The 27,285-nt window shown below is 47.8% G+C and overlaps 1 protein-coding gene across 5 annotated transcripts in view; it reads right to left on the bottom strand.

Annotated features, from left to right (window-relative positions):
• LOC147709845 (ribonuclease inhibitor-like) overlaps nt 1–27,285 on the bottom strand; it is a 322,498-nt gene that overhangs the window by 162,813 nt on the left and 132,400 nt on the right. For 3 of the 5 annotated variants that reach the window (XM_086928289.1, XM_086928290.1, XM_086928292.1), the window contains exon 7: nt 7,866–8,036. The exons of the other annotated variants lie outside the window; for them this stretch is intronic. In XM_086928289.1, the coding sequence (XP_086784415.1) occupies nt 7,866–8,036 (171 nt within the window). The remainder of the gene's footprint in view (nt 1–7,865; nt 8,037–27,285) is intronic. 5 annotated transcript variants of the gene reach the window in all.

The following is a 27,285-nucleotide window of genomic DNA, read 5'->3' as shown; positions in this document are numbered from 1 at the left end:
GCAGAGCCTCTACTACTCAGAGGACTACAGCAGACACGTGGGAGCTTTTACAAGCACATGATCATGAGTGATGCACAGTGCCCCCCTGTGGACGCTTTTACAAACACATGATCATGAGTGATGCACAGTGCCACCCTGTGGACGCTTTTACAAGCACATGATCATGAGTGATGCACAGTGCCCCCCTGTGGACGATTTTACAAACACATGATCATGAGTGATGCACAGTGCCCCCCTGTGGACGCTTTTACAAGCACATGATCATGAGTGATGCACAGTGCCACCGCGTGGGCGCTTTTACAAGCACATGATCATGATGATGCACAGTGCCCCCCTGTGGACGCTTTTACATGCACATGATCATGAGTGATGCACAGTGCCACCCCGTGGGCGCTTTTACAAGCACATGATCATGAGTGATGCACAGTGCCCCCCTGTGGACGCTTTTACAAGCACATGTTCATGAGTGATGCACAGTGCCACCGCGTGGACGCTTTTACAAGCACATGATCATGAGTGATGCACAGTGCCCCCCTGTGGACGCTTTTACAAGCACATGATCATGAGTGATGCACAGTGCCACCTCGTGGGCGCTTTTGCAAGCACATGATCATGAGTGGTGCACAGTGCCACCGCGTGGATGCTTTTACAAGCACATGATCATGAGTGATGCACAGTGCCCCCCTGTGGACGCTTTTACAAGCACATGATCATGAGTGATGCACAGTGCCACCGCGTGGACGCTTTTACAAGCACATGTTCATGAGTGATGCACAGTGCCACCGCGTGGACGCTTTTACAAGCACATGTTCATGAGTGATGCACAGTGCCACCGCGTGGACGCTTTTACAAGCACATGATCATGAGTGATGCACAGTGCCACCGCGTGGGTGCTTTTACAAGCACATGATCATGAGTGATGCACAGTGTCACCGCGTGGACGCTTTTACAAGCACATGATCATGAGTGATGCACAGTGCCCCCCTGTGGACGCTTTTACAAGCACATGACCATGAGTGAGGCACAGTGCCACCGCGTGGACGCTTTTACAAGCACATGATCATGAGTGATGCACAGTGCCACCGCGTGGGTGCTTTTACAAGCACATGATCATGAGTGATGCACAGTGCCACCGCGTGGACGCTTTTACAAGCACATGACTATGAGTGATGCACAGTGCCACCGCGTGGACGCTTTTACAAGCACATGATCATGAGTGATGCACAGTGCCACCGTGTGGGCGCTTTTACAAGCACATGATCACGAGTGATGCACAGTGCCACCGCGTGGGCGCTTTTACAAGCACATGATCACGAGTGATGCACAGTGCTACCACGTGGATGCTTTTACAAGCACATGACCATGAGTGATGCACAGTGCCACCGCGTGGGCGCTTTTACAAGCACATGATCATGAGTGATGCACAGTGCCACCCCGTGGATGCTTTTACAAGCACATGATCACGAGTGATGCACAGTGCCACCGCGTGGGCGCTTTTACAAGCACATGATCACGAGTGATGCACAGTGCCACCGCGTGGACGCTTTTGCAAGCACATGACCATGAGTGATGCACAGTGCCCCCCTGTGGACGCTTTTACAAGCACATGACCATGAGTGATGCACAGTGCCCCCCTGTGGACGCTTTTACAAGCACATGATCATGAGTGATGCACAGTGCCACCGCGTGGACGTTTTTACAAGCACATGATCATGAGTGATGCACAGTGCCACCGCGTGGACGTTTTTACAAGCACATGATCATGAGTGATGCACAGTGCCACCCTGTGGACACTTTTACAAGCACATGACCATGAGTGATGCACAGTGCCACCGCGTGGACGTTTTTACAGCCACATGATCATGAGTGATGCACAGTGCCACCCCGTGGGCGCTTTTACAAGCACATGATCATGAGTGATGCACAGTGCCACCCTATGGACGCTTTTACAAGCACATGACCATGAGTGATGCACAGTGCCATCGCGTGGACGCTTTTACAAGCACATGATCATGAGTGATGCACAGTGCCCCCCTGTGGACGCTTTTACAAGCACATGATCATGAGTGATGCACAGTGCCACCCTGTGGACGCTTTTACAAGCACATCATCATGAGTGATGCACAGTGCCCCCCGTGGGCGCTTTTACAAGCACATGATCATGAGAGATGCACAGTGCCCCCCTGTGGACGCTTTTACCATCACATGACCATGAGTGATGCACAGTGCCCCCCTGTGGACGCTTTTACCATCACATGACCATGAGTGATGCACAGTGCCCCCCTGGGGACGCTTTTACAAGCACATGATCATGAGTGATGCACAGTGCCACCGCGTGGACGCTTTTACAAGCACATGACCATGAGTGATGCACAGTGCCACCCCGTGGGCGCTTTTACAAGCACATGATCATGAGTGATGCACAGTGCCCCCCTGTGGACGCTTTTACAAGCACATGATCATGAGTGATGCACAGTGCCCCCCTGTGGACGCTTTTACAAGCACATGATCATGAGTGATGCACAGTGCCACCGCGTGGACGTTTTTACAGCCACATGATCATGAGTGATGCACAGTGCCACCCCGTGGGCGCTTTTACAAGCACATGATCATGAGTGATGCACAGTGCCACCCTATGGACGCTTTTACAAGCACATGACCATGAGTGATGCACAGTGCCATCGCGTGGACGATTTTACGAGCACATGATCATGAGTGATGCACAGTGCCCCCCTGTGGACGCTTTTACAAGCACATGATCATGAGTGATGCACAGTGCCACCCTGTGGACGCTTTTACAAGCACATGATCATGAGTGATGCACAGTGCCACCCCGTGGGCGCTTTTACAAGCACATGATCATGAGTGGTGCACAGTGCCACCGCGTGGATGCTTTTACAAGCACATGATCATGAGTGATGCACAGTGCCACCCCGTGGGCGCTTTTACAAGCACATGATCATGAGTGGTGCATAGTGCCACCGCGTGGATGCTTTTACAAGCACATGATCATGAGTGGTGCACAGTGCCACCGCGTGGATGCTTTTACAAGCACATGATCATGAGTGATGCACAGTGCCCCCCTGTGGACGCTTTTACAAGCACATGTTCATGAGTGATGCACAGTGCCACCGCGTGGGCGCTTTTACAAGCACATGATCATGAGTGATGCACAGTGCCAACCCGTGGGCGCTTTTACAAGCACATGATCATGAGTGGTGCACAGTGCCACCGCGTGGGCGCTTTTACAAGCACATGACCATGAGTGATGCACAGTGCCACCCTGTGGACGCTTTTACAAGCACATGACCATGAGTGATGCACAGTGCCCCCCTGTGGACGCTTTTACAAGCACATGACCATGAGTGATGCACAGTGCCCCCCTGTGGACGCTTTTACCATCACATGACCATGAGTGGTGCACAGTGCCACCGCGTGGATGCTTTTTACAAGCACATGATCATGAGTGATGCACAGTGCCCCCCTGTGGACGCTTTTACAAGCACATGACCATGAGTGATGCACAGTGCCCCCCTGTGGACGCTTTTACAAGCACATGATCATGAGTGATGCACAGTGCCACCGCGTGGATGCTTTTACAAGCACATGATCATGAGTGATGCACAGTGCCCCCCTGTGGACGCTTTTACCATCACATGACCATGAGTGATGCACAGTGCCACCCCGTGGGCGCTTTTACAAGCACATGACCATGAGTGATGCACAGTGCCACCCCGTGGGCACTTTTACAAGCACATGATCATGAGTGGTGCACAGTGCCCCCCTGTGGACGCTTTTACCATCACATGACCATGAGTGGTGCACAGTGCCACCGCGTGGATGCTTTTACAAGCACATGATCATGAGTGATGCACAGTGCCCCCCTGTGGACGCTTTTACAAGCACATGATCATGAGTGATGCACAGTGCCCCATGTGGACGCTTTTACAAGCACATGATCATGAGTGATGCACAGTGCCACCGCGTGGACGTTTTTACAAGCACATGATCATGAGTGATGCACAGTGCCCCCCTGTGGACGCTTTTACAAGCACATGATCATGAGTGGTGCACAGTGCCCCCCTGTGGACGCTTTTACCATCACATGACCATGAGTGGTGCACAGTGCCACAGCGTGGATGCTTTTACAAGCACATGATCATGAGTGATGCACAGTGCCCCCCGTGGGCGCTTTTACAAGCACATGATCATGAGTGAGGCACAGTGCCACCGCGTGGGCGCTTTTACAAGCACATGATCATGAGTGGTGCACAGTGCCACCGCGTGGATGCTTTTACAAGCACATGATCATGAGTGATGCACAGTGCCCCCCTGTGGACGCTTTTACAAGCACATGTTCATGAGTGATGCACAGTGCCACCGCGTGGGCGCTTTTACAAGCACATGATCATGAGTGATGCACAGTGCCACCCCGTGGGCGCTTTTACAAGCACATGATCATGAGTGGTGCACAGTGCCACCGCGTGGATGCTTTTTACAAGCACATGACCATGAGTGAGGCACAGTGCCACCGCGTGGACGTTTTTACAAGCACATGATCATGAGTGATGCACAGTGCCCCCCTGTGGACGCTTTTACAAGCACATGACCATGAGTGATGCACAGTGCCCCCCTGTGGACGCTTTTACAAGCACATGATCATGAGTGATGCACAGTGCCACCGCGTGGATGCTTTTACAAGCACATGATCATGAGTGATGCACAGTGCCCCCCTGTGGACGCTTTTACCATCACATGACCATGAGTGATGCACAGTGCCACCCCGTGGGCGCTTTTACAAGCACATGACCATGAGTGATGCACAGTGCCACCCCGTGGGCACTTTTACAAGCACATGATCATGAGTGGTGCACAGTGGCACCGCGTGGATGCTTTTACAAGCACATGATCATGAGTGATGCACAGTGCCCCCCTGTGGACGCTTTTACAAGCACATGATCATGAGTGATGCACAGTGCCCCCTGTGGACGCTTTTACAAGCACATGATCATGAGTGATACACAGTGCCACCGCGTGGACGTTTTTACAAGCACATGATCATGAGTGATGCACAGTGCCCCCCTGTGGACGCTTTTACAAGCACATGATCATGAGTGGTGCACAGTGCCCCCCTGTGGACGCTTTTACCATCACATGACCATGAGTGGTGCACAGTGCCACAGCGTGGATGCTTTTACAAGCACATGATCATGAGTGATGCACAGTGCCCCCCGTGGGCGCTTTTACAAGCACATGATCATGAGTGATGCACAGTGCCCCCCTGTGGACGCTTTTACCATCACATGACCATGAGTGATGCACAGTGCCCCCTGTGGACGCTTTTACAAGCACATGATCACGAGTGATGCACAGTGCCACCGCGTGGACGCTTTTACAAGCACATGATCATGAGTGATGCACAGTGCCACCGCGTGGATGCTTTTACAAGCACATGATCATGAGTGATGCACAGTGCCCCCCTGTGGACGCTTTTACAAGCACATGACCATGAGTGATGCACAGTGCCCCCCTGTGGACGCTTTTACAAGCACATGACCATGAGTGATGCACAGTGCCACCCTGTGGACGCTTTTACAAGCACATGACCATGAGTGATGCACAGTGCCCCCCTGTGGATGCTTTTACAAGCACATGACCATGAGTGATGCACAGTGCCACCCTGTGGACGCTCTTACAAGCACATGACCATGAGTGATGCACAGTGCCCCCCTGTGGACGCTTTTACAAGCACATGATCATGAGTGATGCACAGTGCCACCGCGTGGACGTTTTTACAAGCACATGACCATGAGTGATGCACAGTGCCCCCCTGTGGACGTTTTTACAAGCACATGATCATGAGTGATGCACAGTGCCACCGCGTGGACGCTTTTACAAGCACATGACCATGAGTGATGCACAGTGCCACCCTGTGGACGCTTTTACAAGCACATGACCATGAGTGATGCACAGTGCCCCCCTGTGGACGCTTTTACAAGCACATGACCATGAGTGATGCACAGTGCCACCCCGTGGGCGCTTTTACAAGCACATGATCATGAGTGGTGCACAGTGCCACCGCGTGGATGCTTTTACAAGCACATGATCATGAGTGATGCACAGTGCCCCCCTGTGGGCGCTTTTACAAGCACATGATCATGAGTGGTGCACAGTGCCACCCCGTGGGCGCTTTTACAAGCACATGATCATGAGTGGTGCACAGTGCCACCGCGTGGATGCTTTTACAAGCACATGACCATGAGTGAGGCACAGTGCCACCGCGTGGACGCTTTTACAAGCACATGATCATGAGTGATGCACAGTGCCACCGCGTGGATGCTTTTACAAGCACATGATCATGAGTGATGCACAGTGCCCCCCTGTGGACGCTTTTACAAGCACATGTTCATGAGTGATGCACAGTGCCACCGCGTGGGCGCTTTTACAAGCACATGATCATGAGTGATGCACAGTGCCACCCCGTGGGCGCTTTTACAAGCACATGATCATGAGTGGTGCACAGTGCCACCGCGTGGACGCTTTTACAAGCACATGATCATGAGTGATGCACAGTGCCCCCCTGTGGACGCTTTTACAAGCACATGACCATGAGTGATTCACAGTGCCCCCCTGTGGACGCTTTTACAAGCACATGATCATGATGATGCGCAGTGCCACCGCGTGGACGCTTTTACAAGCACATGATCATGAGTGATGCACAGTGCCCCCCTGTGGACGCTTTTACAAGCACATGATCATGAGTGATGCACAGTGCCCCCCTGTGGACGCTTTTACAAGCACATGACCATGAGTGATGCACAGTGCCCCCCTGTGGACGCTTTTACAAGCACATGACCATGAGTGATGCACAGTGCCACCCTGTGGACGCTTTTACAAGCACATGACCATGAGTGATGCACAGTGCCACCCTGTGGACGCTTTTACAAGCACATGATCATGAGTGATGCACAGTGCCACCGCGTGGACGTTTTTACAAGCACATGATCATGAGTGATGCACAGTGCCCCCCTGTGGGCGCTTTTACAAGCACATGACTGCTACACGTTCTCAATGTGAGAAGCTGTCGGCCATATTTATCAAGCCACCGTGCTGTGCTGTGTGAAAGGGAAAGGTCAGGATGGGCTGCGTATAACATTGTACGGCGTATTTCTGTCCTTTCCTAGCGCTGGCGCACTTATGGCTGCCTAGCAGCAACGCAGGTACCCATGCACCACAATACAATCCTCAGAGGCATTTTCCTCTTTCTGTGGGAGCAGCAGGATGCAGATCACATAGGAAAAGGAAAAACCAGAAGAAATAAACACATTTCACCTTGTTACGCCTATCCTGGGGAGACTTAGGATTCCGATGCATTCCGAGGTCTACCACTGATGGTAAATCCGGGAATGGATCAAAATCCATGGGTGGATGAGAGGAAACACCCGTGCTCCACCCATGGAACGCCTCTCCAGGGCAGAGTAATGTGACACAGCATTGCCTTACTGCACGCTTGATAAATCTCACTAAAGCTTTATATCGCCCTTACACCTCCGCCCCCCCCCCACGTGGTGCAAGGGCAATGCAAAACCTTAAAAAGTCTGGCCCAAACTGTCCACCATCACGTGTGAAGGTTCTTGGACATCTGATGCTGGATGATCAGCAACAACGGGAAGACGCCCACTCGGAGGCATGTGAGTCTGTGTGGCCGAAAGACGTAAGCAGACAGAGAAGGAAGGAAGGAATGGGAAAAAGAAAGAGGGAGGAAAGAAGGCAGAAAAGATGGTTGAAAGGAAACAGAGTAGATCACATCAAGGTTGAGTGGTGACAGATGGAGTAACTTAGTTCCAGTATTAGTAGATGCTTACTCCAGTTTCCGTAGTTTGCAATCCTGGTGTTTCAGTCCTTGGCACAACCGGCTCACCCCGAGATCCCCCAGTTCATTACCACTCAAATCCAACTCCTGGAGATAAGAACTGGTACTGAGAACAGAGGAGAGGGCTGTACAGGACAAAGCAGTAAGGTTGCACGTGAAGAAACTGCAGAAGGAAAAAAAAATAGTGAGTGGAGACATGGATTAGTTACTTACCTGTAATCCTAGTTCTCATCCAGTGGTATACTCATCAAAGTCATAATCTATGAATAATCTCCGCCCATGTGCGGGATCCCGGAGCATATAGAAAATACATATAAATATATACCGTATTTTCCGGCGTATAAGACCACCCGGCGTATAAGACGACCCCCTACTTTGCTGGATAAAATGTAGGTTTTGTGCTATACTCGCCGTATAAGACTACCCCCACTTCCAGCGCAGTCCAACGCAGTCCTGCATAGCCATTATGAGAATTTATTTTATTTTATTTTGGCTCGTACTTTGTACGCTTTTGTAACCTGCACACTTATCACTTTTTTCTCCAGGAATGTACCGATTGCTACCTCATGTATTTTGGTTGCTCACTATTGTCACTTTTGATCCATGTAACTTAACGTTTGCTTTTGTAATTTGTTCTTTTGTAATTGTTCCTCTTGTATCAATACTGTTCCTACTGTAAAGCGCTCTGACACCTTCGGGTAAAGTCTGCGCTATATAAAATTGCATAAACCTTTTTAGTGCATGATTGACGCCTGCGCTAGTGACATACCAATATCCCCCACAGCCCCCGCGGTGCGTGGGGAGTGGGAGCTCCGGCACTGGGCACGGACCGGATTAGAGCCCCTGGCTGGGTCCGAAGCGTGGGCGGGAAATGGTAATGGCATGAAAACATACAGTCGAATTTGGCACCCGGCGTATAAGACGACCCCCGACTTTCCAGAACATTTTAAGGGGTTAAAAAGTCGTCTTATACGCCGGGAAATACGGTATGTATATATATGTGAAAACATATATTTGCAGCCTAAAAAATCTCACAACTGGCAAAACTGCCGCAAAATTACATAAATTAGCATAAACACAGTAGTACTCTCACAACCCCTAAGGAAGAAAAAAAGAGCAGTAAACTTTTGCACACAACAATGCTTTTTTGCCATAGGAAAAGACCTGTAATTGCAGGCATTTGCCAGTAGGATGCAGTAGAGTATAAAGAAACAAAGAAAACTGACACCTTGCCTTTAAGGCATTAGAGTAGGGGTACCGTGCCTTTAAGACCTGAAGGCGACCCCCTGCTCCCATGGTGCACCACAGGTGGCAGTTGGGTCAGTTCCTTTTGGAGGTGCATAATACCTGAGTAGATCCTTAGTAACATCTCATAACTTTATGAACATGCTCGTCCGGGGAGGTGAGCGGGAGCTTATGACTTTGATGAGTATTTCCCTGGATGAGAACTAGGATTACAGGTAAGTAACTAATCCTTCTCATCCAGGAGGTACTCATCAATAGTCATAATCTATTAATAGATTAGCAAGCTCATACCCAAAGTCTCGCGGACGAGCAAAAAAGTATACACAGACACATTGAAAATTTGCACTTTTCACATACAACTTTATGCAAATAGATTCCTCAAAGAGGCCTGTCCCACTTGGGCATCGACCCGTGTATCTGAGTCTAGGCAATAATGGCGGGTAAAGGTATGCACAGACCGCCATGTAGCCGCTTCACAAATTTCAGAAATTGGGACATTACAAAGGAGAGCAGTAGTAGAAGCTTTCCCTCTTGTAGAATGCGCATGAGGGCTACCCTGTAAAGCCTTGTTAGCTAGTTGATAAGACAGAGCTATACAGGAGACTATCCAGCGAGAAATTGATCTTTTTGAAGCTGACAGACAGGTATTAGTGGTTCCATAATTAACAAAAAGCCGGTCAAATTTCCTAAGTGGAAGGGGTTTAGCCAGGTAAAACTTCAGAACCCTACGGAGATCTAGAGAGTGTAAAGACCTCTCCGGGGGAGTGGTAGGTTGAGGAAAGAAGGTAGGCAGGGTGATAGACTGGTTGACATGAAAGTCTGAGACTACCTTAGGTAGAAAGCTTGGGTGTGTCCTCAGTACCACCCTGTTGGCGTGAAACTGTGTACAGTGCCTTACAATACAGGGCCTGGATTTCGCTAACCCTGCGGGCAGAGGTAATTGCCACAAAAAAGGCAGCCTTCCAGGTCAAGTGCTGCAAAGAAGCCTTATGTATAGGCTCAAAAGGAGAACCCATCAGCCTAGTAAGTACGATGTTAAGCTCCCAGGGAGGAGAGGGGGACCTCACTGGTGGAAACACTTTCTTAAGCCCCTCTAAGAAATCTTTAAACACAGGCATAAGGAAGAAAGATGTCTGGGAAGGTGACTTCCTATAAGCCGTGATAGCCGCTAAGTGAACCCTAATGGAGGGGTACTTGAGGCCTGACCGTGCCAAATTTAACAGATAGGGCAGAATAACTTGTTCCTGACCGTGAATGAGGTCAAGAGAGTTGTCAAGACACCATATGAAGAACCTCTTCCACTTGAAAGCATAGGACTTCCTAGTGGAAGGTCTCTTAGCTTCTTTGAGAATGGTCATGCAGTCTGCAGGGAGATCTAAATGTCCATACTGTATGACCTCAGGAGTCATGCCGTCAAGCGAAGGGAAGGAAGGTTGGGATGAAACACCTTACCCTGGACCTTGGTCAACAAGTCTGGACGGCAAGGAAGTCGCCGGTGCGGGACTTCTGACAGCTGGAGCAGATCCGGGTACCACCACTGGCGTGGCCACTCCGGCGCTATCAGGATCATCCTGGTGTTGGCCCTGTAGAGCTTCTGAATCACGCCGGGATCAGAGGCAGGGGAGGAATGGCATACAGTAATGTGTGCGACCAGCTGATCAAAAGTGCATTCCCCCGTGAGACTTTCTGGGGGAACCTGGACGCGAAGACGCGGCATTTTGCATTTGCGGAGTCTGCGAGCATGTCTATGTTTGGTACGCCCCATAGATGAAAAATCTCCTGCTCGACTTCTTCGTTGAGCACCCAGTTGTGCGCTTCTATGAAGTCTCTGCTTAGGCAGTCTACTTGGACATTTTGTATTCCTGGCAGATGGACTGCCACGATGGATAGGCCTCTTGCCAGTAGCCAGTGCCAGATGGACTGCGCTTCCCGGGATAGCGCTCTTGACCTGGTACCGCCTTGTTTGTTCAGATAGAACATTGTTGTCGTGTTGTCCGTCTGAACTTGGATGTAGTTGGTGCGCAGGGACGGATAAAAGGATATCAGAGCCAGATGAACGTCTCGAAGCTCGAGGAAGTTGATGTGGTAGCCTCTCTCTCCCTCGTACCAAAGGCCTTGAACCTGAAGTTGGTCCATGTGAGCCCCCAAGCCTTGAAGAGAGGCATCCGTGATCACTGACTGCGATGGAGGAGGGCGATGGAATGGAACTCCCCGGAGAAGGTTGGAGCGTTTCATCCACCATTTGATCGAGTCTTTGGCACCTTGTGGAAGAGAGACACGGTCCTCCCAGTGACCTGACCTCTGAGACCATTGGTCCTCTAGAGCCTGCTGCAGAGGCCTCATGTGAAGGCGTGCATTGGGCACGATGTAGATGTACGAGGCCATCGATCCAAGGAGAGAGGACACTTGCCGGGCTGTGGGACTGTGACTGTCCAGTAGAAGATTACACTTCAGAAGCATGGATGACAATCTCTCCTCCGAAGGACACACGCTTGCTTGAATGGAGTCCAGGGAAGAGCCCAGGTAATTAATCCGTTGGGCAGGATTGAGCACTGATTTCTTGAAGTTGACCTGCAACTCCAATGAGTTCATCGGGTTGAGACATAAGGAAAGATGGTCTTGAAGGAGAGCTGGAGTGGAGCTTTTCAGCAGCCAATCGTCTAAATAAGGATAGACGAGGATCTTCCTTTTGCTGAGAAAAGCAGCCACCACCACCATGCACTTTGAGAATGTCTGTGGCGCGGATTTGCGGCCAAATGGGAGCACTCGATACTGGTAGTGCTGGCGCCCAATCTGAAACCTGAGAAACTTTCTGTGCTTCACTGAGACAGGTATGTGGAAGTAAGTGTCCTGCATGCCGATGGCACACTTCCAGTCCCCCTGATGGAGATGGGGAAATATCTGATGCAGGGCTAGCATGCAGAATTTTTTTTTCCGGATGAGTTTGTTTAGTAGTCGTAGGTCTAGAATGGGCCTGTATTCTTTGACTTCTACTCTTTTTTGGACAAGAAAGTAACAGGAGTAGACTCCTTGATTCATTTGCATGGAAGAAACTTTCTCTATGGCTTTTTTCTTGAGGAGGGTAGAGACTTCGTCCTGCAGCAGCTGACCGTGGAAATGGGGAAGTAGCTTTGCTTGAGGAAAAACTTGCAGAGGAGGGGACTTGAACCTCAGCAAGTAACCATGCTGCACAATATTGAGCACCCATCTGTCCTTTGTAATGGCTCTCCACTCTTCCAGATGATGAGACACACTCCCTCCCACAAGAGTGGCGAACAGTTGCGGAGGTAGCAACAGCTCAGGGTTTTGGAGGCTGTTTGGAGGCAGGCTGCTGCTTGTTATTGTTGCCTCTGCCTCTGCCAGGATGTCTTTGCTGAAACTGGGTTTTCTGTTGAGTCTGGGAAGACCATTGAGGGGTTTGAACCCTCTGCTGGTAAGAACGCTTATCCCCTTGACGAAAACGCTTTTTAAATTGCTTGCGCTTCTCCAAGCTCACAGCCTTCACAGTGTCCATTTCGGATTTCATTTTGGTCATTTCATCATCAGCGTGTGGATCAAAAAGAGAAGAACCATTAAAAGGGAGGTTCAAGATCTTTTTCTGGGCATCCTGTTTCAGGCCCGTGTGCAGATTCCGTGGGAGTAGCCATGGGCCACGAGGTCAGAGGCGTCTGCCGCGGCACTGATGACCTGGTTGGCTACAAGTCCTCCCTCCTGTAGGATTTCGACAAAATCCTGTCTATCTTCTTTCGGGAGCTTCTCTGTGAAGCGAGTAAGGGAATCCAGCGGTACCTGTTGTACCTCCCCAGTAGAGCAGAAGCACTGGCCACCTTCATATATGAAGCAGAGGTGCTGTATACCTTTCTGCCAAAAGAATCCATTACTTTGCTGTCCTTCTCTGGGGGTACCGAAAGAAGAGTTAGAGGCTGAATGAGACTTCATGGCAGCTGCCACAATCACTGAATCAGCCGGGGGGGTCTGATCTGAGGAATAAGGGGTCCTCCGCGGGAGCCTTATACTTCTTGGCAAGTCTTGATGGAACAGAACCTACCACGGCAGGCATGAGGAAGGTCCTATCGCCGGTTCAAGAAAGCCAGGAACCAGAGGCAGCAGCGGTCTAGGCGCTGTCCGATGATGAAGTGTGTCGAAAATTATAGATGTTGGGACCACAGGAGTATGCAACGAGATGTTCAATTTCTTTGCTCCCCTACCCAGCACATCTGTAAATGTTGTCATCAATAGGCGAGAATCTTGACGGAGGAGTAGAGGAGAAGGTCGGAGAGTAGTCCTGGACCGTCGAACTCGTGGAATAGGATCAAGTCGGAGACCTCGTGCGTCCTCTGTGACGAGACCTGTCTCAATGGTCTGGGTGTAGGATGTGGCCTTCGTGGAGGAGACTAAGCAGGCCTGCCCGGAGTACTTGTCCTCGGAGCAGATGGAGAGTACGTGCGTGAGTAATCCGAGCCTGAACTACTGTGACCGCCAGAAACAGCTCCCGGAGGACGGTGAGACAACACACTTCGTGATCTGTGCGTAGATCTGGGGGACGCTTCTGGCGAGATCTCCACGATATTCAACCCAGGTGATGAAGATCTGTCCCCTGATGACTTGGAGCCAGGGGACTCCACAATCACAGCGACCTGTTCCCTTGACGGCAAGAGCTTCGACGTCGAAGACGTTTGTGTGACCAATGGCGTTGAACGAGGTGACCTCGACGTCGATCTTCCTCGATGTCGAGTGGAAGGTGAACCTTCATGGCGTCCTGTCGACGTCGATCGTCCTCGACGTTGTGTCGACAACGACTTTCTTCGACGACCTTCTATGTCGTGGCGAAGGAGATTGTTCTAGATGTCGCCTCGGCGTCAACCTCCTCGACGCCGAGTGGTGGGATCTAGACGATCCTCTCGACAGCGGCACGCCAGCCGGTGGCAATGTGGGAGCCGTCATGACTCTCGTCGCTGACCCCCTCCGGGGCGACGGAGAGTGTCTCGACATCGACGGAAGCCTCGACGTTGACGGAGACTTTGAAACATCAGCAGCCACAGACTTCGAGCCCGAAGTGTGGCGTCTCGACGTCGACTTACTTGGCTGCGACGGAGCTCTTCGATGTCGTGATGGTGATTCAGAAGAGCGCCTGGGTCTCTTCGACGGCGACTTCGACATCGACGGAGATCTTCTTCCTTCCTTCCTTTTTCTGAAAGCAGGAGATGTAGAACGTCGCCGTTTTTGAAGATGCTTGCTTGAAGAAGACGGTCTTGGGCCTCCATCTCCACCCATCTGATGACTTCTGTCTTTCTCCAAGAGAGCATGAAGTCTGATGCGCTCTCTGTCATGAAGAGTTCGCCTAGAGAACTTCTGACAGTGATGGCACTGGTCAGGGTCGTGTGAAGCTGGAATGCACATGATGCACACCGAGTGTGGTTAAGCCAGAGCCATCTTCTTGTCACAAGAAGGAAATTTCCGCAAAAGAGCAGGCATTCTGACAGAATTTTTTTTGTGAAAAATCACAAAAAATAAAGCAGAAGCCTTAAAAACCCAGATGATGTCGAATTTTCTGAGGAAAACCTCTCAAAACAATAATTTCAGTCAAAAACTGAAGAGCTCAAGCTCCAGGATCCTCACAGAAGGAGCTGGAAAAAAGAACTGACCCATCTGCCACCTGTGGTGCACCATGGGAGCAGGGGTCGCCTTCAGGTCTTAGAGGCACGGTACCCCTACTCTAATGCCTTAAAGGCAAGGTGTCAGTTTTCTTTGTTTCTTTATACTCTACTGCAACCTTCTGGCAAATGCCTGCAATTACAGGTCTTTTCCTATGGCAATAAAGCATTGTTGTGTGCAAATGTTAACTGCTCTTTTTCTCTTCCTTAGGGGTTGTGAGAGTACTACTGTGTTTATGCTAATTTATGTAATTTTGCGGCAGTTTTGCCAGTTGTGATATGTTTTAGGCTGCAAACATATGTTTTCACATATATATATATACATATATATTTATATGTATTTTCTATATGCTCCCGGATCCCGCACATGGGCGGGGATTATTCATAGATTTTGACTATTGATGAGTATCCCCTGGATGAGAACCGCAATTTACAGAAGACAAAGAAAGTAGTGAGGGAACTCATGCACAACTTACAGAAGACAAAGAAATGAGTGAGTGGAGACATCCACAATTTACAGAAACAAAAGCAGTGAGGGAACTCACACACAACCTGCAGAAGACAAAGAAACCAATGAGTGGAGACATCCACAACTTACAAAACACAAAGAAAACCGCAATGTAAATCAAACACAACCTGCAGAAGACAAAGTCCCCAGTGAGTGGAGACATCCACAACTTAGAGAAGATAAAGAAAGCAGCAAGGGAACTCAGACACAACTTGCAGAGGACAAAGAAAGCAGTGAGTGGAGACATCCACAACTTACAGAAGACAAAGAAAGCAGTGAGTGAAGACATCCACAACTTACAGAAGACAAAGAAAGCAGTGAGTGAACTCAGGCACAACTTGCAGAAGACAAAGAAACAAGTGAGTGGAGACATACACAACTTACAGAAGACAAAGAAAGCAGTGAGTGAAGACATCCACAACTTAGAGAAGACAAAGAAAGCAGTGAGGGAACTCAGGCACAACTTGCAGAAGACAAAGAAACCAGCGAGTGGAGACATCCACAACTTACAGAAGACAAAGAAAACAGTGAGGGAACTCAGGCACGACCTGGAGTAGACAAAGAAACCAATGAGTGGAGACATCCACAACTTACAGAAGACAAAGAAAGCAGTGATGGAACTCAGACACAACCAGCAGAAGACAAAGAAACCAGTGAGTGGAGACATACACAACTCACAGAAGACAAAGAAAGCAGCAAGGGAACCCATGTACAATCTGCAGAGGACACAGGAAGCATGGAAAGATAATATTAACGAAAGTAAGATGCAGAGAAGGAGAACATCCACTGCCTGCAGAAGACAAAAAAACAAAAACTGTGCAATCCCAGATGGTTGCAGCCAACCAGTATCCTAAGTCAAGCCACCTGCACGTCATACACTGACACAAGCATAAATGTGTGTCAGGTATGTTCCACCACTCACATCTAAGACATCATCACTTTCAGATGACTGTATTGGACCAAGGCAGTTAGTTCTTCAAACAAAAACAATATAATTACCAGACCCAGGCCTTGTGAATGGTGCAATGGCCATGTCTGAACTGGGGTGGTGTGGAGTGCAAAAAAACGATGGATTTGGTCCCAGATCTCTGTACTGGGGTGAATGTATGACATTGTTCTGCATTCTGTCCATCAACTGTGGTTCTTGCATTTGTCCCCCCGAGTGGGATGGTGTTATGGCAGGGTTTTTTGGCTTTATTTAGCAGTGATATAGATCATTAGTCTTGCTCACATCTAGGATAGGTATTCTTAGCCTGTGTTGGCCCTTTTAAGCCCTTTTTTCCAGACCTAGAAGAGGATAGCTGCTTAATATGATAATAGATCCTTTATTCTTGACTTTGACCTGTCTATTGCCTATTGGCTTTGACATATTAGACACATTGGTATGGTTTATGTAGGTATTCTGACAGAGCTAAGGGGCATTTCATCCCTTTCAGGCCTACAGGCCTAGAGCTAGAGGGACTCCATCTTGATGAAGCTGAGAGGCTTTTCAGGGTAAAGGCAAAGTTTATAGTTAAGGCTGTTGTTCGCTTGGAGAGAACCGGCTCAGGCTGGCCCCTATCGAAGGAATGTATTTTTCTCCACTCCGAAGACACAACTTCAGGCTGGCCAGCTGGGAACGTGTCCTTGGTACGGGGAGGTACAAGAATTTGGTGGGCAGCAGGTTACTGGCCGTAACTTTCCATGAAAGGACAAGCTTCCATATTAGTGAGCTACAGGAGAGGAGGAGTGTTCATTCCAGCTTGTGTGCAGTTCAGTTCAGTTTGGAGTTCAGTTCAGCGTGGTGCTCAGAACAGCTGGGAGCTCAGTTCAGCTTGGAGCTCAGAACAGCTTGGAGAGAGAGAGAGAGGATGTCTGCTGGAGCTGCAGAATAGAGTGCAGTTCTTGAATGGAGAAAGAAGGCAGACGATTGCTGAAGATGAGGAGAGAGAAAGCAGTGCAGAGAGCATCAAAGAAGGCTGTCAGCTGGAGCAATTGGACCAGAGGCGTGGTGATGTGGTGAAGGAGGGAGAGACAGAGAGAGCCCTAATCCCACCAGAGGCAGAGAGAGAGCCCTAATCCCACCAGAGGCAGAGAGAAATCTTCCTTCTAATAGGTGAGGTAGTCTGAACTAATCACACTTACATCTTAATCTTATCTTTATTCCCTAGGCTTTTGCATTGCTAATCTTTTCCCTTTCAGCGGAGTGTTCCTGTTATGTTTAATCCTTCTCTTTCAGCAGTATGTTCTATCTATAGTCTTTGTCAGTTACAGATCTGTATATGTATATTTTATTATTGTAATAATAAACATCCCCATAACTACAGTGCATGAGTTTTTTTATGATAAAGCTAGCCTGGCTTCTAGCCAGTTGCTGTTGAGCCACTGATGGATCAGAAGGGAGTAGGAGCGCTTAAATCAAGAAATAACTCAATCACATAGTGTGTATATCTTTGTCCCCATACAGTGAGGGTAATCTTCTGTCCTGGTAGGTATTACTGTTTGAACAGATGCTACCCCTGATCAGGTAAGTAATAGTGAGGGAGAGAGGAGACCTGCAACTAAGGGACTAAGTTAGTACACCCTCCCATAATCCTGTAAACAGCGTCTTCTGTTCCAAAGCGTAGGTAACCTTTTTCCTCCTAGTCAGATGTTACAGCCAGAACAGATGCTGCCCCTGATCCGGTAAGTCTGAATGAATAGGGAGAACAGGGAGCCCTTGAGCTAGGGAATTGTTGACACTAAGTAATTCGGCTATCCCATAATATTATTGTAGTAGTAGATCCTTAGTGAAGAGACATATATATATATAGGTGTTCATAGGAATGTGGTCGTCGTTGATATGCGGCGTTAGTGAGAACGCTGGGTAGGAGACCAGCATGTATACCCACAAGATTGTGGCTTGAATAAGTGAGAGCGTCAGGGGGGAGACTGGCGTGGAGGTTTGCAGGATTGCGAACCGTTTGGAAAAGAGAGCATTGGGTTCTGCAGGCCCATGTGTAGTCGCACCGGATTGTGCGCCATATCTGCCCTAGGGTAGACCGGTCTGGGTCGGGGTGGCCGCGAGACCAACTGATGTGAATATAAGTGTGGTGTAGGGTATGGATATCCCTAGTAATCAGTGAGTATTCTTAGTATCCCTATAGATTTAGTGGTGTTTTTAATAATCTGAGCTTGTATATTGCGAGTTCCCCATCCTCCGGTAGGTACCCAGGTGCCTGGATAGTTGGTCCTGAGGAGGGATGTGATTACGTTCTGGCTGGGTTGGAGGGGCCCCTAGGGGCTGATCCCATCTAATCAGAAAATCCAGCCATAACATCTGGCGTCTACGAACAGTTTACGAAACCTGTGTGTCCTGGCCATGTGCTTAGAGAGTTTCCCATGTGTCGTGTGGGAGTGCCCTAAACGCCAATAACATCTGGCGTCTACGAACAGTTTACGAAACCTGTGTGACCTTGCCATGTGCTTAGAGAGTTTCCCATGTGTTGTGAGTGAGTGCCATGAACGCCATAACATCTGGCGTAGTCGGCATCTTACGAATCCTGTGTGATCTGGCCATTTGCTTAGATTGTTTCCCATGTGTTCTGAGGGAGTGCCCTGAACGCCAGTTCCATCTGGCGTAATGTTGCAGTTTGTGTAGCATGTGTGACCTATGGGCTTGAACAGTTGCAGCGTGGGGAGATTGCATTACATCATGGCATTTGGTTTTTTCAGGGTGGAAGGAATGGTTTTCATCTTGGTGTTCAAACTGTCAGGGTTGAAGGATGGCATTACATGAGGGAGCCAGTTACATCTTTGTGATGGTCCAATTGAATAAATGTGTGTAAAAAATGCTTTTAAATTGCCCATTAAATTGCTTGCTGCATCTGCTTATGCTGTGCAATGTGAAATGTGTTCATTGTAATATGATCTGTGGAGTTCTTTGAATATAGCTCCTTGTAAATATGGCTTGTGAATAGCGCCATGTTAATGTGGCTTATGAGGTGTATGTTCTCATTTTGACTTGCTGTGTTGCTTATGAATGGTGCTTTGGATATGTTCCTTGTGAAAAGCGTGTCATTTTTTTTTTTTTAATTTGTTTACTGTCTTGTAAATATGGCTTGTGAATAGCGCCATTTTAATGTGGCTTGTGAGGTGCATGTTCTTATGTTGATTTGCTGTGTTCCTTGTGCATTGCGCCTTGGATGTGTTGTTTGTGAAGAGCTTGTCTTGTAAATATGGCTTGTGAATAGCGCCATGTGGTCATGGCTTGGATGGAGCATGTTATCATTACGTTAGGCAGGAGAGAGCTGGATCTCTCTCGGGTGCTTGGGGATAACGTTTTGAAAATGTGTGTACGTGTTATCTGTAAACGTGAAGAGATGTGCTCATGATTTTTCCATGTATCTGCAGTCATTGGGAATTGATTGTGCTTGAGCTGCCAAAGGGTTAATATCTTGAATTGAGATGGCAGTCTTTATTTTTAAACATGCTGTTTTACCTTGCATGGTTATTTTGACCTGACTATAAAAGTCAGTGTATTATTTTAAGGATTGATGGTTTGATTTTGACTTTTGATTCCTTGGTCTGCCTACGTGCTTTGTCAGCTTCTTGCCGGAGAGGTAACATCTTGTGCTTTGCGAAGGGTTCTGTTCATTTCACATTCTTTTTGAAATGCGTCTACGAATTTGTGTGGGTTTACCTTGGAACTGATGCGGTTATAAATCAACCAGTCGGATTGAGATAAGGGTTTGCACGGAGAGAGCTGTGTTCTTTTGAATGCATGATTTAAAATGAGTGAAATGTTAAAAAGATGGCCCTGTTAGAGTGCACGCTACGGGGCTGTTTTCATTAATTATTTCTTTGAGGGTTTTCCATCTAGAAAGGAATGTGCTGGTTGCAATGATCACAGGTTGAGAATAATCAATCTTGCCCGACAGTGCATGGTAACATGTGCTTTTAATTAGTGAAAGGCAACCGTGTGCTTTTAAAATGTATTTGTATTCTTATTATTATTTCCCCAAATGCAAAATGTAACTTTTTTTATAAATGTGTCAGCAAAACCGGCCTTGGTAAGTTATCCAACTCAGTTAGAAAATAATTAGCTGCTTCATAATATATGAATGTGGCCCTTTTATTAGGTTGGATTAAATAGCTTGCATGTTTAAATTACACTGTAATGCTAAATTCCATGATGCCCCTGGTTGAACTAAACACAATGTTGAAATGTATCTGCATTTTATGTTGTTTTAAAATTATTTCTCTTTCAACAGCTGACAATGGTCCATGATAATTCGTTTTTTTTTCCAAATGCAGAATGTATAATTTTGTGTGCAAAACTTAGTTGCCCCTTTCTAAATAAGTGCCCATATTTTAAATGTCTTGCCTTTAGCTGAATTAGTTAGACAAAAGTCTTTTTAGAAACTGGAGCTTTTAAGTAGCAGTACACTGTAACAGAATAGTTTTTTTCTAAAATGCTGGCTTTCGTTAGTTAGAAAAATCAGGCCTGGGAACAAGCTTGCAAGGAATTTGTTTGTCGACCTTGGCAGACCAGCTGGTTTGTGAAGACGAGTTTTTTTTTCTTCCTCTGCAGGCTCCGAACACGGCCCTGTCTCGTTATGATTGGCTATAATCCAATTTTATTCCGCGGACGGCTTGTTTATGTAAGGGCGGGGGAACTGGCTCTTCCTGGCTGTTGACGCAGGCAGCTTCATTGCCTGCTGATAATGGATTCTTGCAGACTCTTGCCCTTGTAGTTAGTTAGATACAGTAGGCTTCCCTGATTAGAGACTAGAGATGCTTGCATCGAGTGCTTGGCAGTGCCTTCCCCTCGCAGTGAGATCAACTTTTGGAGTGGTTCAAATTACTTCACACTGTAGCCTGGCTCCTGCGTATTCTGAAGGGAGGGGCTGTCCCATAAAGGATTAGTGTATGAAATAGGCCCTTCTGGCTGTGTATGTAAACAATTAGATTTTGCCCAAACTAATAATAAAATATATGTGATTTTAATTATGTCTTGACTTTAGAAGACTGTTTTTAATTAATTAAGTTTTTTTTCCCAACAATGAAAGGCACCCGGGGTGCTTTTTAAATGGAAAATGTTGTCATGCAAGATTAATGATACTTGTTTTCTTGTCCCTAGGATTGCTGGGTTGTGGTTGTGCGTGGGCCCCTCCCCCTCCCACTTCCTTTATTGTTTTAGTTTTTTACTTTCATGTTTTTATGTTAGTTTATTATTTTTGGAAGATGGAACCAGACCAGACCAGACCGGAACGGTGATGAATGGCCACATCGGAGGAAGTGTCCGGATACCGAAGATGCTGGGTGGTGACCTACACTGATGTCCACAATTGACTTTGGACTCTTTTTTTTTCAAAAGGATTTGATTACATAATTCCTTGGCCTGCATTATTCCCATGTTTTCAATCATTACAAGCAGGCCCCACTTTTAAAGCAAAAACATGTCACCTATTATAGTTTTCCTGTTTTCTTCAAAACAGTTTTTTGCCAATGAAGGACTTTTTTTTTTTTTTGAATGGTGGTGCACACATGTGTTCCACAGTGTGAAGAAACTAAGTGATATATATATACACCAGCTATCTTGTAGAAATAGGGTTGTCTTTTACTGTTATTACATTTTCACCTTGATTGATCAAAGGGTGGTTACCCTAGACTTTGGATTGTTCTGGGAGGTGTGTCTTTTAGTATGATTATGTATTAATGTTTGCCCAAACCTTGAAAATAATTTGTCATGTCTACTTCTCAGATTTCACCAAAATGTTTCTTTAAATTAATCATAGTAGGTAGGCCTCATTTAGGCCCATTGTTATTTTCATCCCACAAACAAGCCCCTACACCAATAGATTTCATGTGTCATCATTAGCTTAAGTTAACCATAGCAGGTAGAGCTCATTTAGGCCCTTTGTTGTTTTTTCATTAGAAGTTGTAACACATTTTGTTCTTAAGTTGTCCGAAGTAGGTAGGCCTCATTTAGGCTTAAGTTGTCCGAAGTAGGTAGGCCTCATTTAGGCTTAAGTTGTCCGAAGTAGGTAGGCCCCTTGCTGTTTTCATTCAACACATAAGTCCCTACATCACTAGATTTCACCAGTTATCACTAGAAGTTGAGGCACATTTAGTTTAAGGATGCTTTGGTTAGTTTCTGTTGTTATCAGATCCAATCTCAGATATGTTTCAGCATTCAAGTCAAGGGTGCTTTGATTTGTTTTCAGTTGGTTGTTAGGTTTGTATCCCCTACAATTGAGTTTCAGGTGGAATTTCCTTAAGTTGTCATTCTTTTTAGAGAGTTTTTTAGTTTTTGATTTGTTAATAGATTGTGTTGATGTTTGTTTATATGGATGTTGTTGTTTATTGATGTTCGCAAGATAAGGATCTAAGGGTGGAGTGTTATGGCAGGGTTTTTTGGCTTTATTTAGCAGTGATATAGATCATTAGTCTTGCTCACATCTAGGATAGGTATTCTTAGCCTGTGTTGGCCCTTTTAAGCCCTTTTTTCCAGACCTAGAAGAGGATAGCTGCTTAATATGATAATAGATCCTTTATTCTTGACTTTGACCTGTCTATTGCCTATTGGCTTTGACATATTAGACACATTGGTATGGTTTATGTAGGTATTCTGACAGAGCTAAGGGGCATTTCATCCCTTTCAGGCCTACAGGCTTAGAGCTAGAGGGACTCCATCTTGATGAAGCTGAGAGGCTTTTCAGGGTAAAGGCAAAGTTTATAGTTAAGGCTGTTGTTCGCTTGGAGAGAACCGGCTCAGGCTGGCCCCTATCGAAGGAATGTATTTCTCCACTCCGAAGACACAACTTCAGGCTGGCCAGCTGGGAACGTGTCCTTGGTACGGGGAGGTACAAGAATTTGGTGGGCGGCAGGTTACTGGCCGTAACTTTCCATGAAAGGACAAGCTTCCATATTAGTGAGCTACAGGAGAGGAGGAGTGTTCATTCCAGCTTGTGTGCAGTTCAGTTCAGTTTGGAGTTCAGTTCAGCGTGGTGCTCAGAACAGCTGGGAGCTCAGTTCAGCTTGGAGCTCAGAACAGCTTGGAGAGAGAGAGAGAGGATGTCTGCTGGAGCTGCAGAATAGAGTGCAGTTCTTGGATGGAGAAAGAAGGCAGACGATTGCTGAAGATGAGGAGAGAGAAAGCAGTGCAGAGAGCATCAAAGAAGGCTGTCAGCTGGAGCAATTGGACCAGAGGCGTGGTGATGTGGTGAAGGAGGGAGAGACAGAGAGAGCTCTAATCCCACCAGAGGCAGAGAGAGAGCCCTAATCCCACCAGAGGCAGAGAGAAATCTTCCTTCTAATAGGTGAGGTAGTCTGAACTAATCACACTAACATCTTAATCTTATCTTTATTCCCTAGGCTTTTGCATTGCTAATCTTTTCCCTTTCAGCGGAGTGTTCCTGTTATGTTTAATCCTTCTCTTTCAGCAGTATGTTCTATCTATAGTCTTTGTCAGTTACAGATCTGTATATGTATATTTTATTATTGTAATAATAAACATCCCCATAACTACAGTGCATGAGTTTTTTTATGATAAAGCTAGCCTGGCTTCTAGCCAGTTGCTGTTGAGCCACTGATGGATCAGAAGGGAGTAGGAGCGCTTAAATCAAGAAATAACTCAATCACATAGTGTGTATATCTTTGTCCCCATACAGTGAGGGTAATCTTCTGTCCTGGTAGGTATTACTGTTTGAACAGATGCTACCCCTGATCAGGTAAGTAATAGTGAGGGAGAGAGGAGACCTGCAACTAAGGGACTAAGTTAGTACACCCTCCCATAATCCTGTAAACAGCGTCTTCTGTTCCAAAGCGTAGGTAACCTTTTTCCTCCTAGTCAGATGTTACAGCCAGAACAGATGCTGCCCCTGATCCGGTAAGTCTGAATGAATAGGGAGAACAGGGAGCCCTTGAGCTAGGGAATTGTTGACACTAAGTAATTCGGCTATCCCATAATATTATTGTAGTAGTAGATCCTTAGTGAAGAGACATATATATATATAGGTGTTCATAGGAATGTGGTCGTCGTTGATATGCGGCGTTAGTGAGAACGCTGGGTAGGAGACCAGCGTGTATACCCACAAGATTGTGGCTTGAATAAGTGAGAGCGTCAGGGGGGAGACTGGCGTGGAGGTTTGCAGGATTGCGAACCGTTTGGAAAAGAGAGCATTGGGTTCTGCAGGCCCATGTGTAGTCGCACCGGATTGTGCGCCATATCTGCCCTAGGGTAGACCGGTCGGGGTGGCCGCGAGACCAACTGATGTGAATATAAGTGTGGTGTAGGGTATGGATATCCCTAGTAATCAGTGAGTATTCTTAGTATCCCTATAGATTTAGTGGTGTTTTTAATAATCTGAGCTTGTATATTGCGAGTTCCCCATCCTCAGGTAGGTACCCAGGTGCCTGGATAGTTGGTCCTGAGGAGGGATGTGATTACGTTCTGGCTGGGTTGGAGGGGCCCCTAGGGGCTGATCCCATCTAATCAGAAAATCCAGCCATAACAGATGGGTATGCTCAGACGTGAGTCCCATGCTCTCCACACCACTGGATTCAAGCAAGCCGGGCTGAAGACGGCTGGAATGCCATAAACCGGTCCTCGGAGCTTGTTTCCGGTCCAGGGAAGGCATGGCTTGGCAGTTCGGGCTGGACTGTTCCCATGAGGCACAGGGTCAGACTGATTTGCATATGGCCATGTCTGAACTGGGGTGGTGTGGAGTGCAAAAAAACGATGGATTTGGGCCCAGATCTCTGTACTGGGGTGAATGTATGACATTGTTTTGCATTCTGTCCATCAACTGTGGTTTTTGCATTTGTCAACCCGAGTGGAATGGGTATGCTCAGACGTGAGTCCCATGCTCTCCACACCACTGGATTCACGCAAGCCGGGCTGAAGACAGCTGGAATGCCAGAAACTGGTCCACGGAAGCTTGTTTCCAGTCCAGAGAAGGCATTGCTTGGCAGTTCGGGCTGGAATGTTCCCATGAGGCACAGGGTCAGACTGATTTGCCTATGGACATGTCTGAACTGGGGTGGTGTGGAGTGCAAAAAAATGATGGATTTGGGCCCAGATCTCTGTACTGGGGTGGATGTATGACAGCGTTCTGCATTCTGTCCATCAGCTGTGGTTTTTGCATTTGTCAACCCGAGTGGAATGGGTATGCTCAGACGTGAGTCCCATGCTCTCCACACCACTGGATTCAAGCAAGCCGGGCTGAAGACAGCTGGAATGCCATAAGCTGGTCCTCAGAAGCTTGTTTCCGGTCCAGGGAAGGCATGGCTTGGCAGTGCGGGCTGGACTGTTACCATGAGGCACAGGGTCAGACTGATTTGCCTATGGACATGTCTGAACTGGGGTGGTGTGGAGTGCAAAAAAACGATGGATTTGGGCCCAGATCTCTGTACTGGGGTGGATGTATGACAGCGTTCTGCATTCTGTCCATCAGCTGTGGTTTTTGCATTTGTCAACCCGAGTGGAATGGGTATGCTCAGACGTGAGTCCCATGCTCTCCACACCACTGGATTCACGCAAGCCGGGCTGAAGACAGCTGGAATGCCAGAAACTGGTCCACGGAAACTTGTTTCCAGTCCAGAGAAGGCATTGCTTGGCAGTTCGGGCTGGACTGTTCCCATGAGGCACAGGGTCAGACTGATTTGCATATGGCCATGTCTGAACTGGGGTGGTGTGGAGTGCAAAAAAACGATGGATTTGGGCCCAGATCTCTGTATTGGGGTGAATGTATGACATTGTTCAGCATTCTGTCCATCAACTGTGGTTTTTGCATTTGTCACCCCGAGTGGGATGGGTATGCTCAGACGTGAGTCCCATGCTCTCCACACAACTGGATTCAAGCAAGCCGGGCTGAAGACGGCTGGAATGCCAGAAACTGGTCCTCGGAAGCTTGGTTCCGGTCCAGTGAAGGCATGGCTTGGCAGTTCGGGCTGGACTGTTCCCATGAGGGACAGGGTCAGACTGATATGCATATGGCCATGTCTGAACTGGGGTGGTGTGGAGTGCAAAAAAACGATGGATTTGGGCCCAGATCTCTGGACTGGGGTGAATGTATGATATTGTTCTGCATTCTGTCCATCAACTGTGGTTTTTGCATTTGTCACCCCGAGTGGGATGGGTATGCTCAGATGTGACTCCCATGCTCTCCACACCACTGGATTCAAGCAAGCCAGGCTGAAGACGGCTGGAATGCCAGAAACCGGTCCTCAGAAGCTTGTTTCCGGTCCAGGGAAGGCATGGCTTGGCAGTTCGGGCTGGACTGTTCCCATGAGGCACAGGGTCAGACTGATTTGCATATGGCCATGTCTGAACTGGGGTGGTGTGGAGTGCAAAAAAACGATGGATTTGGGCCCAGATCTCTGTACTGGGGTGAATGTATGATATTGTTCTGCATTCTGTCCATCAACTGTGGTTTTTGCATTTGTCACCCCGAGTGGGATGGGTATGCTCAGATGTGACTCCCATGCTCTCCACACCACTGGATTCAAGCAAGCCAGGCTGAAGACGGCTGGAATGCCAGAAACCGGTCCTCAGAAGCTTGTTTCCGGTCCAGGGAAGGCATGGCTTGGCAGTTCGGGCTGGACTGTTCCCATGAGGCACAGGGTCAGACTGATTTGCATATGGCCATGTCTGAACTGGGGTGGTGTGGAGTGCAAAAAAACGATGGATTTGGGCCCAGATCTCTGTACTGGGGTGAATGTATGACATTGTTCTGCATTCTGTCCATCACCTGTGGTTTTTGCACTTGTGAATGGTGCACCACCACACACTCAACAACACTGAAAAATAAATCCCTTTTTAGCTATGTTTACGCCAGTTCCTGGCACACAGGCTCTCCAAGCAGGCCTTATATGAGTGACTTATACAGGGAGTTTGTGTCAGGAAATAAAACACACCAAAAGTGTTCCATCCCCAAAAGTAGAGGCGAACAGTGGCATCAGCTCCAAGCTACTTGCATTCCAAATCAACATAGTATAATTTAGGGTATTTCTAAAGCTGCTTGCACATTGTTGAGAAGTGA

Source organism: Lissotriton vulgaris, chromosome 6 (assembly GCF_964263255.1).
Source record: "Lissotriton vulgaris chromosome 6, aLisVul1.2, whole genome shotgun sequence".
Taxonomy (NCBI): domain Eukaryota; kingdom Metazoa; phylum Chordata; class Amphibia; order Caudata; family Salamandridae; genus Lissotriton; species Lissotriton vulgaris.
The sequence above is the reverse complement of the archived record's forward strand: the minus strand, read 5'-3'. Positions and strand labels throughout refer to the sequence as shown.